We start from the raw sequence: 21,241 nt of genomic DNA, 5'->3' as shown, positions 1-21,241 counted from the left end.
TGTGCTGTGCCTGATTCGTCTGCTCACAGCGGGTCAATCTGTCCTGTCCTTGTTCATTTCCTGCCCCTTGTAAGACCTCTTCTCTGGGCCCGAGCCTCATCCTAATTTAGAACAACCTGAACACGTACAAGACTGTGACGCATGCCCGTGACTCCATTCATAATCTACAAAAGGTTTGTGCCAATTCCTCAACAGGCCAGATACAAGTCGTCTATGTTTCATTAATCAAACCAGAAGTGAGGCAAAATATACATTCAAAAGAAAAGAAACAAAATCATATCATACTGGCTTACACTTGTATTTCCCTTTAAAAGCCTGTGTTGACACGTTTTGCAAAGGGCTTCACTGTAGTCATTATTCATTCATCTATATTATTGTAGCCACAGCTGCCCTGGGGTAGACTGGTGGAAGTGAAGCTGCCAATCTGTGTCATCAGCCCCTCAGATCATCAACACACACTCACCCACACTCCAAATTCCTATCAATAGCAATGACACGCCTCATTTTATGCTTTTATTTGAGATTTATTTATACAGGAAACGGCCACTGATAAAAGGATTATATTTTTCCTTGGCTGTAGAGATCACCTTATTGCAGGGGTAGGCAACGTCAGGCCCGAGGGCCAAATCTGGCCATCCAGCATAGAACCTCAGGCCTTTAGGATGTTTTGAAGGATTTTGAATATGATATTATTACAAAAATCTGAAATCAAATGCCTAAAAATCGATTTGATTGGACCGAGAGCATCAACACTGTATATATATATTTTCTTCGGTACCTGCTTTATATACTTTCATTATTTCAGTACAGGTAGTATCTAAACCAGACTGGTATTGTTTAATACCCAGCCCTAATCATGTACATGCAAACGCTGGCATTTGTAGAAAATGGTGCTTTACTCTGGGCTAAAATTGGCAGGTTCGGCACTTGGTCTTTTTACAATGAAGAAAATCAGCCCTCCACTAGGCAAACGTGCCTACCCCTGCCCTATTGTCCTGCTTGTACTTGGTTTTAGTGGCAAGGGGCGCTGGAGCAAAACGAAGAAGCCAACCATGCCACAAAAGCCCAAATACTGACAAAATAGGTTTAGAGACTTTCCTCTATCTGACTCTGCAGCTGGAAAGAATTCAATACTATATTCAATCAATTTTAAGCAGATTTTTGGTAAAACGTCTCACTGAAACAGTAGAGCAAATATCTAAATACAGGACAAGGATCAGACACTTTTTAGGCAGAAATAGATTCATACAAAATGTCTTGCAAAAAAAAAAACTACCTTTCTATTTTGACAACTTAAAAGTATTCCAAATAAAATCAAAGGGCTTCATCAAACACATCAAAAATACATTTTCCAACATAAGCAAATATTGAAGTGGATTATTTTTCAGTAATTCCACCCAGCTCTAAGTGACACCAAGTCTAGGCCAACGACCGTTAGCTCAGTTCAGCCAAGTCCCGTCCCGCGAACCATCCTCCTGTGCAGTGGGTGAAGGCCAGTGCAGGTGGAGTTAGTCATGCACGGGCCGACCTTCGTGGGGCAGTGACCACAGCCCAGTAAATGAGTGTAGCAGAGGGCTGAGGGTAGATCAAATTGCCCCGTGTGAGAAAGAATGCTCCCCGAGGTCATAAATCAGGGACGGGGGCAGAATTTCGCGCCTTTCTGCAGCCCCACAAGCCCCTTTATACTGGTGTAAGTGGAGCCCAGCAGTGCCCTATCCAGCACTGTAGGGGTTTGCAACGGTCATTTCCCTGTTATTTGAGGGGCAGCATGTGGCCCGTGCAAAGTGTTTTTATTTAGCAATGCATTTTACGACGACAAACAGGACATTACATCCTTTTAATGGGATTTTAAGCCCATCAGAAAACATAATGCAGTCTAATTATTCCCTTTGAAGCACTAATTACATTGAGGAGAGAAGACATTTTTTTTCCTTTCTAAATAAACCACTGACCTGAAATAATTGCGAGCCACAACTAATGACAACAATGCAATATGTAAATTGCTGTACCACGAGGGATTAGGCTGCGGCTAACAAATCCTTGTGTTGGTTTTCTAAATGAAATAAAAGCCGAGAGTAGCATATCTGAGATGTTGGATACAACTGCAGGGCTGCACTTAAAACCACACACAAAGTCTAATACACAACATAACAAGGTTATATGAGCCTAGTAGTTACATAAACTAAATGTTTTCTTGTCTATATTTTCTTATATTGACCCTCAAAATGCTACAAATAAGTGCTTGGTGAAAACATTTAACCTGCATAGCGGTGCTGTGATCCTCCTTACACTCAAATTTAACCTCCTGTGGTAAAAAAAAAAAAAAGTAGGATAAATTGCAAAGTATCTCATTTTGAGCCAAGTAATAAAGTTATTTTGTGGCATAGGGTCAAAAATGGAACAAAACACTGGATTTTACAAGTTCTAATTCTTGAAAGTCCCATTGAAAGACCGTCTTGTGCTCTAGTAACAACAATAGGATCTTGTGCGCTAATTCCCGCTGGTAAAATAAACACCATAAACATCAACAGAGAGGATCTGCTCTGGATCAACAGGGCGAGGAAAACAACGAAAAGGTGAACCATAAATTTCAGCACAATTCACTCAGGCAAAGGGGGGGAGAAAAAAGAAAGAAAAAAAAAACACAAGCAACGTTTCCAGCAGTAATTCACTTTGAGCAAACACTGGTCCACGGCACTGACGCACGGAGCGGCGGTTGGGCTTTGCACTGACCTTGTGTTTGTGAGGTCAAGAGAAAATAAACAGCACGGGGCCGGCAGAGATGAGATTTATTTTTTCTCAAATGTCTGAAATTGAAAGGTTTATAAAGACGAGTGGGTCTGTTAACCCCCGGGATCATCACAGAAAACATCGGCTAATGAAGTTTCAGCTCAAATTGACTCAAACAGGAACAAACGCAAGTGTAAACCTAAGATGACGAGGAAGAGATTTATTATGTAGCAGAAATAAATGAACATTTCTATTAAGGATACGCGAAACCATCCACAAATACAGACAAACTGGGAATTCTATTGTTCATCCTTTTATCTTCAAAACAACATGAAACGCAGCTAAAAGGGCCCGATTCCACAAGTGTAAGTTTACAAATCACCAATATAAGCTGAACTGAAGGGTCAAATTGGCCTTAAGTAGTAAATTCATTGTTGTGAGGGGCTAAGATGTTTGCTTTCCTTGTGTGTATGGACGTACTTATGGTGGTTCCTGTCTGAGAGGCTTAGGAGCGCTCTTGTAAATAAGCAATGTGCAGTGTTGTTCAGGAGAGCTAAACGTGGGACCAATGCCAAGACAACACCGACTGTGAGTGAAGGGATGAGCCTGTTAGTTGTACAGTAACAGGAAACAATCGCCCGACTCAGACTTAAGCGATATACGAGTAAAAAATATACAGATTACCTCTTCAACTGTGACCATGTGACTAAAACCTCTTTATTTATTCAGGCTTGGGACTGAAACAAAGAGAACAGTGGCCTGTACAATTTGAACACAAAGACTGTAGTAATTTAGGCTGTACACACAACAGAATATTTGTTCTTCATGGGATCAAATGCCATAAAAAACCTGTAAACCCGTTTTTTTTAATCCACCGTAAACATATTCTGAACTGTAAGTGATTCTTGTCTATTCTACTTTTGTACAACGTCTCTCAACGTTGTGCCTGGACGTGTTGAAAATTAAAAAGTAAACCGGATTTTATACCATTTTAATTTTAAATATGAATTGTAGTACGGAGATCTCTTGCATGAAACAAAAGTTTATATGGAGTAATACAAATAAACAGGAGAAGTTAATGGAACAAACGCCAGATGTATAGACACAGAGGAGTGTAACCTATGAGATCAAAGACATTTTTTTTTCTGCTACACATTTTTTTCAATAGTGGATTTCAATAGTACAATATATTATTTTTTTATTCCACGCTTTTAAATTTATATTTAGATCTATAGCTAGTCTATATTGGGTCCAGTTTCCTATAAGACCCCTGCCAGGCCCATTCAAACAGGATGCAGGAGATATTGCGGTGTTTAATTTCTTCCTGTGCATGGCCAGTGCCCTCCATCATCCCAATGAGCCCAATGACACCCCTGTTTAAAGGCCCCGGCCCTATCTGCTCCCTACAGGAAATCATGACTCCTGAAATCCATCCCGGACTAATCCTGGCGAGAAACCAAGTAATGCAGAGACAATAAAGGCCGGCTGAAGACACCTACACGCAGTACTTTCTATATAAAAATAGTATGAATATCACTGCAGAATTTGAAAGAACTGATGTTCGTTCACACTTTTATGTAACAGAGGCTTTGGTTATCTTTTTAATCTGAAGATCCCTCAGCGACAGTCACATATTGTGGCATCCTTTCATAGTGCCAAGATGCTTCCACATCTTCAAGAGCCAATTTTTACTGCTACAGAAAAGAATGTATATTTTACGCTTGTTTTACATGTGCCAGGACCCACAACAACTTTCTTTGAGTTTTGTTGTTTCTTTGTAGTTTCTTAACTTCAAGCTTTTCCAACACCTTACTTCTATAACAAATTACACAGACATATTCAAGGCTACGAAATCCATCTAGAAAAAAATATAGCACAGCCGTGAGAAGTAGTGTTGTGTCAAATTGGGTGAGTCTTACAGAGCCAACACTTGCTTCATTAACAAAGAAAATAACACACTACAGGTCGAAAGCTGAAATTTAAGCATGAACACAATCTTTCTGATTTGGAAATCAAGTTCTTCTTCTGTCAAAGTACTTGAATCCTGTTGCTGCCTTTTGAACCACCTACTGAGTGTGTATTAGACAATTTGCTACCCCTGATGTGTGTCCGGTGGAGCGTTGAAGTCCTAATCTAGCAGCAGCCAGGGGCCCGCGGACTTAAGGGCCTGTAGACGAAGTGGGGCTGAGAAGACCCTTATCCCTCTCCTCTCGGTTCCCTCTATCAGGACGTCCCACTGGGGTTGGGCTGATAACGTGGCCCTTGTCTGATAACAGTAGCCCAGGACTAAAAACTCGGGACTGGGCTAGAGCCGGTAGTTGCCTCAATACAGCGGCTGCTACTACAAGGTCCTATCTGAGAAGTGTCACCAGGTACAAACCACCAGCAATCAGCGCCGTTAAGAGACGGAGAGGGCAACTGCCACCGGCTGATGTCTGCAGAACCAGGCCATTTGTTTGGGCCGGTAACAAGGCAGGAGAGGTTTATCCACAAATGGGGCACTTTTCCTCTGAATGTATTTGGTCGACGGAGCCGGTGGGCCGTAAAGATTACAACAAGGAATTCAATATGGGCTGAAAACTGGACATGCTCAGTAATAGAGGTAACATTTCTGTGAAACAAATCCAAACCATCGTGCGTGTTGGATCGGTGCTATGAAAGGGGACATGGGCAGAATATTTCATGATGCACAATTGCTACATTAAAATTACACCTTAAAGGGGCAAGATGCAAGTTGGTCATTTTATACTCACTACTGCCACCTCAGGTCTTGTGCGTAACTGCAGCTTCTATATTAAGCTCGTGCATGACAGCACTTCAGACCCGAATTAACAACTTTTTGAGTGACAGTGCAGGATTTTAGAGGCAGTTGTGAACAGGTCCGGGCTCATTCTACACATTAGGACATTGCTGGAGCATGTAGGGGGAGGAAAATACTTCATTTTAACATTTTTAAACTCTGTATAGTCCCTTTAAGTAAAGCATTCCCTGTCATTCAAACAAAATGATGTGAACCGGTCTCTTCTTCAGCAAAAATATATTGTTGAGGACTGCATTTTATGGTGTAATTGATAGAACCACAGTTTTTCAGCTTGTACTCGCTTTTCAGAACCTGTTGTGTGCCGTTAATTGGAAATTAAAGCTTGTATTTTCTGTTTCTCATTCACATTGCTGCCTGCCTCCCATTCTTCACCCAACAACTGTGTCGTCTAATAACGCCCAGAGGTCGATACAATACAAAGAGAATGCTCTTTTCTACAAAAAAAACATTTGATGTCAACTAAAAGTGCAATAATAATGCAGTGCAGCCAGGCCTCGGTGAGTGCACAGGCTTTTCACTGTAACATCCCTGTGAAGTCAGAGCCACTGTTCCTACACGGGTGAAAATGTGGTTAATTGGGCAGAATTGTGTCTTATTTTTCTGAGAGCTTCAGATTGTTGCAACTGTAGCAGAGAGAGGGAGGGGAGAGTTTGGGCAATTACGGCCAACTTCTGCAGCAGAGCGTTCGAGTGGGAGAAAGTGTTAGCTCAGTGTGTCAGGCGAGGTGTGCACGAGTCAGTTTAAAAGGATTTGGACACATCACAGCTTTAGGGAGGATTGGAAACGAGAACTTTTTCGAGTAACTGTGCAGAGGAGTGATGTTTACATTTTTCACCCTGATCTAAGGATCTGTAAATTGGTGCAATATGGTATTTATTAACATGCTAGAGGAGTTGCTCCTCGGTGTACCAGCAGTACATTAGCTCAGTAGGCAATTTGTAAACTTTTTGTTCGGCAGTTAGTTTTCTACTGAGGGAAATCAGTGAAGTTTGTGAGAAACATTACACCTAATGGCGCAGAAAGAGTTGATGACTTAATATGAATATTCTCAGTTATAGAATTTTTTTGATCATTTCAACGATGGGCAGCAAAATGAATCACAATCATTTGGAAATTGCACTTTAATGTTTCGATTACTGAAACTGCAGAGACAGAACTTACTTAATATACTGTCCTCTGCAGAAAACTAAATGTCTCGGTGTCTCTATGACGTCATTTTATTTTGTGATTAAGACTTCTACACACATGTTCTGAAATGACACGATTCTTGTATTATTTTAGCTGTTCATGTTTGTATCGTCTCACAAATGTAATGCTCGTCACGGAAAAATTTTGACAACAAATAACAAAGTTGAGTTTTCTATTAAAAAGGACTAGATGCAAGTTGGTTATTTTTATGCTCACTACTGCCACCTTAGGTCTTACCTGTAACCGCAGTAACACCTTTTTGAGTGACAGTGCAGGATTTTAAAGGCAGTTGTGGTGAACAGGTCTGAGCTCATTCTAAATATTAGGACATTGCTGGAACATGTAGGGGGAGGAAAATACTTCATTCAAATCATTTTTAAACTCTGTATAGTCCTTAAATTAAAAAGAAGAACAGAACAAGCTTAGAAACTGTTAAATCCTGCGTGGCTAATGAACTTCAATCTGGATGGAATTCTTTAGTTTTTTTTTCCCCTCTCAAAAGTGTCTGAAGGCCTGGGTTTTAACATGGCTCGAAGAAAAACTATGCATAAAATAATTGGTATAAATCATAAAATGGTAAATGGACTCAACTTATATAGCGCTTTTCTACCTTCATTAGCCCATTTAGGGCTAAAACGACTGGAAAAATGCCTGTAAAACCTATGGCCGATTTCAGAAAACACCCCCAAAAACCTGAAGTTTTTCAGGAAATTCAGCAAATGTGTTAACGCCTACTAAATGATTGATTTCTGTAGCAGATAGGAACAAAATTCTAAAAGTATTTGAGAGCTTAGCGGCCCCGGCTTTAATGGCAGAAATGTGACAATGCTTTCCCAGCCTAAATGGGTTAGGCTCAAAGTGTTTTACAGCAAGGAACCACTCACCCATTCACACACCAGTGTACGCAGACACTGGAGGCAAGGAGGGTGAAGTGTCTTGCCCAAGTCACCCAGGTTCAAATGATAAAATGACATAATAGTCCCACCTGGTTCCTCCAAACAGGATTATCCGATCTCCAACCATACAGCAGCACTGCCGTCTGCGCGGACAGGGGCCTTTTCCTTTGGGCTCCACCTTCTCCCAGGCAAAGGCTTCTGTTGACGCCACACACAAGAGTGAAATCAGCAGATGTCATCTAACAGTATCAGCAGGCTGGATATGGGGAGGAAGTTGTTAAATTATCAACAACTCTACCTTTGGAAACATATAATCTAGAACCAACAACACATTTGAGACCCCTAATCAAATTTTCTCACGCCGTCAGTTTCAAAACCAAACCAACAGCGACTTGGGCCAATCACGTGGCAGTTTTGTCGCGTATACAAACAAATACACATATAGTTTTTCAAAAGTAAATATCTAATGGATTTGTGGCTTGTTTTTTTGAGACTTGGTTGTGATTAGTTAAAAACACCTAGTTTTAGCTAAATGTGCGTCCTCTCTTCGAACAATTTAAACCGTTATCAGTGTTAATGTTATTGGCACTGTAACATCAACTTGTCTCTTGCAAGGCTACCTTTTTGTCCATTTTCTTGATAAAACATAAATAAATGTAGTTTGGGGAAAAAAACACTTCATGCATTGTTTATGAGAGGCTGCAGCTTCAAAAACCCATTTTTAGCTGGGAAAAAAATAAAAATTCACTTGCTTTATTTGTGTTGACAGATACTGCTGGTTTGAACATTTTTAAGCAGACAACGCCTGAAGGCAAAAGGCATAAAAATAACACCATTTGAATTTTACTCGACGGCAAAAGTTGAGATTTCCGAAATAGAAGCAGCGGAGCCATGCGGAGTGCAATGAGAGTGACGTACAGAAGCTGTCGCAGTCGTGCCATAAAAGGAGAAACCCTGTTGATACATTATGAGCATCATCCAGTCTCTATAGCAACACACAGTTTACTTCATCAGTGTGCTGCCATCTACTGGTCTACATTATACAGTCAGTCATTCAACCAGATCTAAAGCCAAACTCTGCACCAAGTGGTATGGAATGAGGATTGTGTTTGCTTTACCTGGGTTAAATTTCCAGAGGTCGTTGAAATGCCGGTCCAAGCGAGCGTTGTATCCTCCAAATATGTACAGGTCGCCATTGTAGGTAACTGGGCACAAAACGGAACAAATACTCGCTGTAGATAAATTACACTCTCACAAAGGGGGAGGCTAGGGGCAGATTTCTGTACTTCTAATATATCTTCACAATAGTTCACTAAATTAAAATTAACAAATGATTGAAGCATTGATTATTGGCATATTTGATAATAGTCAATGATTTGAATAAATCACACACAAATAATCTGCACTTCAGCCATATAAATCAATACATTTGACCTGCTTTGTATTTCAACAACAATATCTATGGGTTCAAAGGGATGAAGTGTAAAAACATGCTTCAATAGATATTAGGAATTCAAAACAAAAAGTTTTATCGTTTGAATGATGACTAAGGTCCTCAAATGGCTCTAGAAGGATTTTGTGACATTGGGACTACACAATGAGGAAAATGTGTAATTGTTGCTAACTTTCTTGAATACTATGGTAACGATACCATCATTATAATATTTGACTAAGCCTGGCACCACAATATAACTCATTAAAGGAACAGGCCACCATTTTTCCATACTGAGATATGCTCTTACCTGAGCTTAGATGAGTTGATGCGTAACTGTCTGGTCTTTTTGCGTGCCCTCAGTCACGCAAATAGACCAAAGACGTTGTTTGCATATTCCTATAGCTCCAACCAACCTGGGGTGAAGTTGTAGCTACAAAGCTGTTTCACGTTTTCCCTATTCATAAATCGACATGTTTAATTTAAATAGAGGAAACATGGAAGAGCTTGGCAGCTTCTATCTTCACCCAGTTTGTAGCTAAATGCTAACAACTTCTTTGGTCTATTTGCGTGACAGAGCACACGTGCAAAGACCAGTTACGCATCAACTCGTCTAAGCTAAAGGAACAACATATCTCAGTATGGAAAAACGGTGGCCTATTCCTTTAAACACGAGCTGTAAGCAGCTTGTTTTTCTCCACAAAATCCAGTGTAAAATGGAACCACATATTGATGACTATTGTGTCACCAAACTGAACGATAACTTTAATTGGGCAATAATGATGCAAGCCTATCTGAAACCCAGCCAAATGCTTGCTTGCTTTGGATTACACAGAATGAAAGAAAGCAATATGGAGCAGTGAGAAAACGGTCAAACGCAACACTTCAAAGAGCAGTGACAATATTATTGCCTGGGCTTGTTTTCATTAAAATGCACTCTGTTGCTGTTTTTGTTTGTGTCTTACAGGCTGAGTGGCTCCTCCGGCCGTCGGGCAGCGGCTGCGTGGAGGGCGTGCTCAGCCAGCAGTTGGTCTCTGTGTCGAATACTTTGATCTTGTTGCAGTAAATCTCATTGTTGGAGTGAAAAGGACCAAAGCGATCGGCTCGGCCTCCGAACACAAACATCTTTGTGCCGATGATGGTGGCAGAGTGGAAGTCTCTCCACCTCGCTGGAGTGCCCTGTGGAGAAAGGATCAGTGAGTGAAGCTCTGGACACTGGTCGTTTATATATGCACAATTTCCACTGATGAAAGAAAACATCAAACAGCGCAGTGATGGTCTCTGTGGAGAGTAATGCATTTATTCAAATCACCTTGTGTGACCCCAACTAATCTATTCTCAATATGAGCATCATCAAGAGACAGCCTGCCCGCTTTGGGTCTTGGGTAAATATTGCCATCTAGTGGAGATTGTTTAGAACGACAGAGGAGAATAAGGTTTAAACATGCAAAGCTCACACCAAGTGGATCACAAATGCATGCAGAAACTATAATGACATGATATCTGCTTCGGAGGGGAATATAAACGCACAGAAGAACAAAGCGGAGTGTAAAGCCTCTTTGTGTTCAGCTGGACCAAAGCCAGGTAAAGCCTAACAAGCCTCTCACTCCTGAATCCGCTTCTTTTGTTCTCCTCTAGGTCATACAGAGAGGAGATATTATTTTTACTGCTTCAAATCTATATAAAATTAAACATGAGTGTGTAGAGAATGAGCACAAAAGAGTGTCTTCAATCCAAAGTATAACTAAAATAAAGAAGTACAACATGATTAGAAGTACATAGTTGTAAATCAGGTTTTTCATGTCAACATCTTTAAGTGCAGTTTGAAAGACAAAAATATATTTCACTATCCTGAGTTTATGAGTTGGGGGACAGTGTGCAAACACCAATGGCATTTCCCCAGTGTAGAGGGGGGTATAATCCTGCGCGAGGCTTTTGGACTGGGCTAACTCCCAGAGAGTAGCATTACATTTCTGAGCTTTGTACACAGCCTGTCAACTGAGAGGGGACTTGTATAGCAATACTGTCAACACAAACACTCATAAGTGGTTGAGCTACCACAGACCCACTGCAAGTTTATTTCGTTTCTTACAGGCAAAAATGCCAAAAACTCACTCTGGCGTTTATTAACGTCCAAACCATGGTGACGGTGTCCAGCTTATGGATGTCATTGGAGAAGCAGTCAGCCTATAAAACAGCAAAGGAGATTAGTTCAACCGTACAACCTGCCTCCCTGTACTGCACAATAATGACGACTTACCAGCTGCTCGTACCCTCCAAATATATACATTGCTTTGCCCAGTACACAGGCAGAGTGGCCGTCCCGAGCTCCAGGGACTGTCCCCGAAATTTTGGGGGTAAACCATCGGTGGGTATCTACACAGCAGAAATAGATTAGCACATTCATTTTTGTTTTAGTCAGTTAGGGGTTAAGAGTAGTCAACACCTCCTCTTTCTTATTGCCAATGTAAGGTCATACATGTGCTTATTTGGCCCGACGAGGCTTTCAGTTCCTGACATCGCCCATGGATATCTTTTGTTGAGTCCCGTTTTATTTCGTAGGCATAAGTGTCTTTTTAAAATGCCTTTATAATTGTCTAGTCCTTTAATTTATTTTTAATGGACCATGAGTCTGGAATAAAGCTGAATTGGACCGAATATTAATTTACTATTAACCTAGTTTCCTGCTTCCTTTATAGTTTAGTCCATGCCTTTATGTTTTTCATGACAATAGAACAGTCAATATCCATATCGCAAACAGGAACAAAATACTGCAAAACCAAGCTCCATCTGACAGTGATTTACACATTTTTCAACAAAATGAAATATTAACTAAATGATTGGCAGAAACTAAGTTTTGGTCATGATTTTATTTATTATTTTATTTATTTATTTATTTGTTTATTTGACAGGGACAGTACAAGGAAACATTGCCAACTCGTTGGCCGATGTTCTGTAATTAAGGTTAACTTAAAGACTTTCTGAGGTGATGCTTGAGATGGCACGTATAAAAATCCCTGTCTTGAGCGGCGTGCAATCTGAATGAAAACTTCAAAGACACCTTTCTCAGAGGCAAACGTACACTGAGAAACAGGTGCGACTCAGCAGAAGAAAAGTCAGTTTAGCCTCATGTGGGAGAGGCAGCTGTACTTACTGACATCAAAGGCGTACAGCACATTGCAGGCCCCCTCCGTGTCGTTGCGCCCGCCCCAGAGGTAGATAGTATCGTCCAGCAGCACAGCAGTGTGACCATAACGCATGTACGGCACTTCGCGGACCCGCTCGTGTCCCGCGCCCCTCACCGGCGGCAACTTCATCCATCGCAGAGACACTGGTGGCACAAGACAGTTCTCATTATTGGGGAAACAGCTGCCCCTGGTGGCTGTGTATTATGCTCTTTGAGACGTCTTCGATTGGGCAATATTCAGCCTTTAAGTTAGGCCTAATTAATGATTCTCTGGGTTTTAAACGGACATTATCGTTAGCAATAGCAGCAAGTAGATTAGCTGTTGAATGAACCATGTACCATTCGCTCTCAAAAGCGTCAAAACTACACTGTAGGCTGTATGATTTTTATTTAATGACAATAGAAAAGGGACAGACTAAAAGCTGACGCTGTAATGGCATTATAAAGCAACCAGCGAAAAAGTTACACAAGCTGTTACTGACAAGTCACGATCACAGTGGGTTTCTACAGATCACTTCCATGGTTTCCTTTTCACATTCGACAAATAACTTTTATAAATAACGTTTTTTTTCCATATGTAAATTAGAAGTTTTCAGACGATCTTTCCTCATTCATTTCTATGGACGAAAGCTCCTGTTATCACTCAAAAAGGGGCAGTAACCTTTTGGCGCCACTGATGTGATGTAGACATTGCTTCCATCTATAGCGCTAACTACTACAATCATACATTCATCATCGAATGCAGGTTAGACAAAGGGTCAAGGACAGTTTGCTGGGCAGAGAGTGAGCTACTGAGTAAAGATTAAAATTTCGTGGCTGCTTTTTGATGATGATGAAAAGCTGTGGAGAATTAATTGTGAAATGTGGAAAGCATTAACCTCAGTAAAGATCAACAGCATTTGTCCAGATAAACTACACACACCAACACCACTCTTTTCTGCAGATATTGGAATACAAATGAATGTTACTGCAGTGAAATTGGGTGCACTGGGACTTAACATAAAAATAAATGAGCATCTCCTTCTACATAGATCGCCCCTTTTAAAATCCCTTTAAAAGTACCATCTCAAGAGGCGAGAAAATCAATAAATAAAACTTAATACGCAGGCGTTGGCTCAATAATGGGTATTATTAGGCTCATCTGCAGCTTCTATACGGACTTAGTGAAAGCAGCTAATAAAATGTGGGAATATCTGTATGTAAAATGGGTTTTAAAGAAGTGGTTTACTTCACAATACTGTGAAACATGAAAGCTAATGTCAACACAAAGGTGGTGAGACAAAACTGAGAAACAACAGCTAACGTGGCAAAGAAACATGTTAATTATTTGCGTCTTTCTCTCGAGTGGCACCAAGAGGTAAAATAAAGTAGAAGCCAGGTGGCGGATCACAGAAAGTAGAACACAAGACAGTTTTTATAAAAGAAATTAAGCAAATCTAACACCTGTTTCGATGAGAAATGTGGAGCAACTGAAAACTCCATTTAAGCCATCTGCTCACGCCGCAGTGGAAACGGTATTTATCCTCTTTTGCAGCAGTTCATACTTGAGGTTTCACAAGCCCCCAAAAAATGTGGAGTATGCAAAGTATTAACAAATTAGCAAGATACTAGAAACTAGAGTGGTTTCGACAGCACGAACCGGTTTATGATGCAGTCAATGCAAAATACCCCCATTAACTCCTCAGAAAACTATTTAGAAATAAGAAATAGAATTACAAAAACAACCAAAGCAGGTGTTGACAAAGAAAAGTTAGACAGGGCTACAAGGTATGAGAAAAAACATATTACTGTGTTTGCAATATATTAACTAAATCATTTCAACAAAATCTTAAGCCATTTGTTGTTTTTCTCATTAAACTGAATCAAAAGACGGCTGTAAAAACACTAAAAAAGGACCAAAAAGGCTCAAATGGAACTAAAAACTATACAAATTTGACTGAAACTGAACATGAAGCACGATTTTGTTGCAGGCTATGTGTTGACTTTGAAGTAAGTTGTGGCTTCTTGCAATGTGCATATTGCGTCACCTACTATTACAAATGCACGGACCCAGCTGGAACAGTAGCATTTGTGGGTTGCTACGTAGTTTGAAACTTGATAAAACTTCCCCAATTCAAGAAGCTCAAGTTTGAAACCCACAGGAAGATCAAAGCGTTCCCCATAAATAAAAAAAATACTAAAAAAATCCACTAAAAATACATAAACAGCTACAACACAGAGTAAATTAACACAAAAAAGCTTGAAAACAAAGGGTGATAACACTTCTTAGATGTACATGTTGCCAGTCTAATCTGTCACATCAAATACCTGTGTTAAAAACGTGAACATCGATCTGCCGGAGTGTCTCGTAGTCCTCCCCGGAGCAGTACCCTCCAAAAGAGTAGACCTTGTGCCCCACGGCCACCGCGGCATGGTTCACTCTCCTGGGCCCTCCTTCAAGATGCACCGACCAGCGCAACATCCCACGCCCGAGCTCCACCGCGACGCGCAGCCCTTAGACCATCACTCGGCATGGGTCAGCCGAGGCAAGCCCGCCACGCCAGAGCCTTCTTCATAACCTGGGGAAGCAAAAGACGGGGAATTAGCTTTCAAGTGGGACAGTAGCTTGAAGTGGGAGGAGCGAATCGCAAAAAAGGGGAACGCTTTATCCTCTTGTGCTAAGAGATCCCCAGCTCTTCTGTCACTGACAGGCTCCCAAGGCCCTGCATTATCTGAGCGAGTATTTTAAGAGGCGCTTAGACCTGGGCATGCCACTTCCTTTTATTGTGGCTCATTTGCACTTTCACCCTGCACACACCCACTGCAGCACTGCCAACTATTGATCTTTAGACGAACTTGAACTTGCACAACCTCAAACTTCTACGTATACATCTATCAAACCTTCAGGGCAGCACCAATAACAAGGTGATGGACTCGGTGGCAGGTTAGGAGGGGTAAAGATTAGGGTTGTTCCGAGACCGATATCACAGATTTTCCTGGTGTCGGTGGCATATTTTTTTACAGGTCGTATCGGACTGGTACTCAGTATTGGCGACTGAACCCGAGTATCAGTATTGGATTGGATTGGATGGAAAAAAAACTGGTATCGGAACAACACAAGTAAAGCTGTCATTTGTTTACCATGCCCGAGGGTCTTTGCATAGTCAGAAAGCAATGCAAATGCAAAGTGCTTGAGGAGATGGAAGGATATGTTGCAGGCGGACTATATTCTTATACTTGACTCATTCTAACTTGTTCTTATCAAAGCTGTGCCCAAACTTACTACGTGACCTTTCCGTGAAGATTTTAGTCGCTTCCTAAACATCAGACACAACACATCATTAACCTAGTTTATACACATAATCTCATGTTTGCCTATAAGACTTTATAACTACACCCTTCCTCGATTTCTTTTTATTTCCAGACATTGCATCACCATTAGAAAGACACAGTTATGTAGAGTCCACTTCAAGCAAAATGTCTTTCTTTTACACTTTGAATTCATTGTTTTTATTAGCATTATTTAAGCATTCTTATAACTGATAAACTGTCATAAACATTCCTATTGAAAACTTTTCCTGGTAAGGATTGGTTGCATTTCATGTAAAATTAAAAACTCACAGTCACAACCCTACCTTCACCCTTCCCCATATTCCGACTGATTCATTTTCCTAAAACCATCAGTGTCCTTGCTTATCCCAGCCTCACTCACTCGCTATCTCACTACAACCTTCAACCTTTGTTAGCGCTTAAAAATAGTTCATCGTGAGAACATTTACACAGACATTTCTATTTCCAGACCAAACATCCCTGCGGACAACAGACGGGAGCAGACCCAGACCCACCATTAACTGTGTGTTTGCATTCAGACGTGTGTGAAGATCATCAACTTAAAGTAAAAATACTGTTCTAAAAAGGAGTCCATGCATTATTTATATCATTTATTATCTCGTACCGCTGAGACGGGGTGACGTCAAACACACAACAGCTACTAGGGCACAATACTACTTTAATATAAAAAAAAAACTGTGCTGCTTATGAAGAATTTGTATTGAGCAGGTATAATAATATTAACTCCCATAATAACTCAACACATCATTAATCAACAAGCACAGCACTTCCTCGATTACATCAAGCGTCTGAAAGTGGATATGCTACAAGTGTATTTATGAACACCCAGTCAGATGTGAAAAAATAATTTAGGGTGTTACATGTTTTTGAAATGATTTACTTTAACAATAATGGAGCATCTCAAAAGGGCTGTGCAGAAAAACAAGTTCCTGGAAAAAGATATCTGGTTTCTAATATTGACACATTCTCAGTTGTCCTCAGGGACACACTTAGCCTCCTATCGCAGCTAAACAACTGCATTTAAAACGGGTTTTGTGAGATATAGTGGCTAATCCTGATTGTAAAGAAAACACAAACCCTTAGCTTGAATGCATGTTACTGCTGTCCAGCTAACTTTTAAGAGGACACATCAACACTGAAAATGACTGGTCTGATCACCTAAAGGAACCCCCCAAAAGATTCCTTATCCCTGCATGACCTCAGTTGGCCGTGTTTGAGGGAGCACTCTGCTGATAGGGACTATCAAAAACCTGTGACATTGAACCACACTGAGGGGGGAGCAAAACAGCAGTAAATGCCTAATGTGGAGGCTAGCAAATGTTAGCCCACAGCGCACCGGGATCGGGTTGTTTACTAGCACAGAAATATGGCTCAGATACATTTTATGGTGCAGTAAACTACAATAATAGTAGTCCGGCAAGCTGCACATGATCGCAAACAACTGTCCAGAGTGATAAGGTGTTAGTAGCTAGGCTAAAGCTAATCATTTTTGAGCAGTCTAATTTCAACTCTGTGGTAGCCTGCAGACACGTACTCAATACATTAACAAGTAAAAAGCTAGGACAACAACATGAGAGTCATCTGTGTGGTCCCACATCAGTGCTGTAGCGGAAAGAATGAGAAATATAGCACATTTTAGTACCTTTAGCCTTGAACCGCCGTGGATGAGGTTGGTCGACTGGTGTCTGTTGAGGCAAGAAGGGGGGATCCGCAGACCGGAGCCCACAGCAGATTCACCACCCACGGTTTTAATTTAGATGAACATTTATTGGCGTGAACATATTTATATTGAGAATATTGTTGGATTTAGTTATTTTGTCTGTCTTTATTTTTTTTATTCGATTTTCTTTCTAAACAGTGAGTCAATCATAAATCTGCAACGGTCCTGAATCTGCGGCGGCTCCGCTCTGCAGACTGGGTTGAGGAGAGCAGACAGGGGTATTCACGGGGTTGCCACATCAAAGTTACGATTTTCAGGCCAGTGTGGGCTCCAGTGGCTACAACATAAGGGCGAGACTTGCGGTGCTTAAGTGGAAAAAAATGTTATCTGGCAACACGATGCCTCCGTTTTTAATTTCATCGCAGGTCAGGTGTTCTGCCGAAAAATGCATCTCCTGCATTTACTGTGTTGGAGACGGAGAGTAACTAAATACATGCATTTAGAATACGTATTTAGAATACTAAATTTGAGTAACTGTATTCTTGCAAAGTTACACTTTCATTTGAGATTATTTAGGATACAGTTACTTTCCAAACATCAAGGGAATACATCCCAGTTTGCAAAACATTATTAACAAAGCACTTTTAATGTCTTCCTCCTAAAATAACACTGTGCATGTGCGTCACATGATGCGCATTGATCTGCTGCTTCTGTGCATTTGCCAAGACAATTTCTGTCCATCCATTTTCCAAATCACATTGCACCAGCCTTTTATGGCTCCTCCTGCAGGTGGTGGGTCCACAGAAGGACGGTCTCACGATTCTAACCGGGCCTGTTGGTCTCTCATAAGAGGCATCTGAACCTTTGAGTTCCTCATTTATGGCAAGTGAGTTTATGGTGTTCCAACAATCGTAGTTTTCATTTTTGCAATTAATGGACTGACATCTGACACCGTGCTTGTTTTTTTGTTTTGTTTTTTGTTATCAAATCACAGTCATACAGTACTTTTCTGTTACACTTCAGTAAAAAAGTACTATTTCCACTGTGATTAAAGGAACAGGCCTGTTTGTCCATACTGAGCATGTTCTTACCTGACCTTAGACGAGTTGATGTGTACCTGTTGTTAGCATTTAGCCTCTCCTAGCATAGGTATCGGCCCAAAAAGTTTCTGTGTGTCTGTTTGTGGTCCTAAAATATAAATAATAAACTACATGTAGACCTCAAACAATGTCCAAATATCATGTTCAGCCATGTTTTGAATGAACAAGCCGTAGATTACCCCCGCCCTAGAGTTTCCCCTCTTTTTGGCCAAACAACAACAGGCCATTTTACTTTATTGTTTTTTTAAAAGCCATTATAAAATGTAATATTTCTCCACTATAATGATAAAAATTGTTATTTGAAGTTGCGTTTCTCCTCCTCAGAAAGGTCGTCCTCTCTGCAGCGCTGTCCTGGAGCCGGGACAGAGCAGCTCAGGTCCCGCTCCCTCCGTCGGAGCCTGTTTAGCTCCATCTCTTTATGATGAAGGTCCTTTTGCAGCTGCTCCCTCTTGGCCTCCAGGTGCTCCTCTCTCTGCGCCCTCTCCGCCGTGTCATGGCCCGTGTGCTGCTGGTCCATGGAGCAGAGCGAGCAGATGACCTCCAGATCTGTGCAGCAGAACAGCTTTGTCACCTCAGTTGCTTCTGAATTCCTCAAACACGGAGCTGTCCTGATCCCTTAAAGCAGGGGTAGGAAAGCTTGCTTGGCGGAGGGACGATTTTCTTCATTTAAAAAAGACCAAGGGCCGGACCTGCCAATTTTAGCCTAAAGTAAAGCACCATTTTCTACAAATGCCTGCGTTGTCTGTCCATGATTGTGGCCATACCGTTAAACGATACCAGTCTGGTATCGGGAAAAAAAGGTTTAGGTTCTTCTGATATCAAAAGCAGTGTTTTTCCTATTTTTTGTTTTTCTTGTTTTCACAATTGTTTTTCCTTCTTACTAATTTTTCTAAATTGATTCCCTATTTTTGCCCCTTTTTTTTCTCCACATTTTAGCCACATTTCCCCCTAAATGATTCCCCATGTTTCACACATTTCCTGTCATTGGAGATGAACCCGATATTGTAAATGTGCAGATCTTTCACACATTATTGTTCTGTTTTCTTGTTCCAGACGACACATATTTTAGTATTCACCTTATTCCGGAGGCTCGCGTGGGCGTCGCCATGAATTGTGCCCGCCCCTTTTCTCCTATGTGTTAACATGGGGCCGGAGAAGTCCACTTAAAATCAGTCACTACACGAAAACAAAGCCGTTTTTCGGCCGCAGTGCAGTGTTGACATGTCGGTGCAAATGAACATTGAACATTTTACACAAATCAATCAACTAAACATCAGATTTGAGCGGAAAATATTTTCCCTCGTTCTCCGTTTAAATGAACGGGCTTCACGCTCGACCGGAAGTGTCTGGACAACGAGGTGCCGAGACAACGCAAAAAGTGGCAAAAGGGTGCGGGGCGGAAAAAGGTGAATAGATGTTGGATAAAGTATCGTCCAGTTATTGAACGGTACCCTTCCCTATACATGACCTAATCGGGTGTTTTGTCTTTTAAAGATTTGACTGTATTTTGCGCATTTTTAGAATATTCAAACAGGCATTTGACCTCTGATTTGTGTTATAATATCATCTTCAAAATCATTCCAAAAATCTTGAGGGCCAGAGTTTCTATGCTGGAGGGCCGGATTTGGCCGTTGGGCCTGAAGTAGCCTAGGCCACCGTTTTTCCACACTAAGATATGTTCTTACCTGAGCTTAGACGAGTTGATGCGTACCTGTCTGGTCTTTGCCCTCAGTCACGCAAAATGACCAAAGATGTTGTTAACATTTGGCCTCCCCCAGCATATTCCTATAGCTCCAAACGGGGGTGAAGATAGAAGCGACCAGGCTCTTCCACGGGCACAAAGACCAGACAGGTTTGCATCAACTCATCTAAGCTCAGGTAAGAACATGTCTCAGTGTGGAAAAACGTGGCCTGTTCCTTTAAGGGGTTAAGGTTTTTTGAATGGAGTTTGCGGTTTGGGAAGCGCCCGAACCCTTAGCATGAGCCACTTCTGAGTGTGTTGAAGGTAAATATTACGAATATTTTTTGTCTGGTGGTGACAAAAAGAAAAGAAAAATGGTGGCCTGTTCCTTTAACAAAACAAAATGAGCGACAGAACATTATTAGCTTTCAATAAAATAAACTCAAAAGGAAAGTGTACTCACACACAGCGACCCGCACAACAGCCCGTGATGACCCAGATACTGAGGCCACTCTGCTACTGAGGCCACTCTGCTAATGAGGCCACTCTGCTACTGAGGCCACTCTGCTACTGAGGCCACTCTGTTACTGAGGCCACTCTGTTACTGAGGCCACTCTGCTAATGAGGCCACTCTGCTACTGAGGCCACTCTGCTACTGAGGCCACTCTGCTACTGAGGCCACTCTGCTACTGAGGCCACTCTGTTACTGAGGCCACTCTGCTACTGAGGCCACTCTGCTACTGAGGCCACTCTGGTACTGAGGCCACTCTGTTACTGAGGCCACTCTGTTACTGAGGCCACTCTGCTACTGAGGCCACTCTGCTACTGAGGCCACTCTGCTACTGAGGCCACTCTGCTACTGAGGCCACTCTGTTACTGAGGCCACTCTGCTACTGAGGCCACTCTGCTACTGAGGCCACTCTGTTACTGAGGCCACTCTGTTACTGAGGCCACTCTGTTACTGAGGCCACTCTGCTACTGAGGCCACTCTGCTACTGAGGCCACTCTGTTTCTGAGGCCACTCTGTTACTGAGGCCACTCTGCTATTGAGGCCACTCTGCTACTGAGGCCACTCTGCTACTGAGGCCACTCTGCTACTGAGGCCACTCTGTTACTGAGGCCACTCTGTTACTGAGGCCACTCTGCTACTGAGGCCACTCTGTTACTGAGGCCACTCTGTTACTGAGGCCACTCTGCTACTGAGGCCACTCTGTTA

General features: G+C 41.6%; 1 protein-coding gene across 1 annotated transcript in view; it reads right to left on the bottom strand.

The window, feature by feature from the left end:
• Positions 1-17,288, bottom strand: part of klhdc3 (kelch domain containing 3) — a 32,084-nt gene extending 14,796 nt beyond the window's left edge. The window contains exons 1-8 of the mRNA XM_079559792.1: positions 17,227-17,288; positions 14,562-14,812; positions 12,222-12,398; positions 11,328-11,443; positions 11,183-11,254; positions 10,033-10,246; positions 8,754-8,840; positions 7,725-7,833 (exon numbers count right to left, since the gene is read on the bottom strand). Of these exons, the coding sequence (XP_079415918.1) occupies positions 7,725-7,833; positions 8,754-8,840; positions 10,033-10,246; positions 11,183-11,254; positions 11,328-11,443; positions 12,222-12,398; positions 14,562-14,715 (929 nt within the window). The 5' untranslated portion in view covers positions 14,716-14,812; positions 17,227-17,288. The remainder of the gene's footprint in view (positions 1-7,724; positions 7,834-8,753; positions 8,841-10,032; positions 10,247-11,182; positions 11,255-11,327; positions 11,444-12,221; positions 12,399-14,561; positions 14,813-17,226) is intronic.
• Between the last annotated feature and the right edge of the window lie 3,953 nt (positions 17,289-21,241).

This window comes from Gobius niger, assembly GCF_951799975.1.
Source record: "Gobius niger genome assembly, chromosome: 7".
NCBI classification, from domain to species: Eukaryota; Metazoa; Chordata; class Actinopteri; order Gobiiformes; family Gobiidae; genus Gobius; species Gobius niger.
This window is presented reverse-complemented; position numbering and strand designations above follow the sequence as displayed.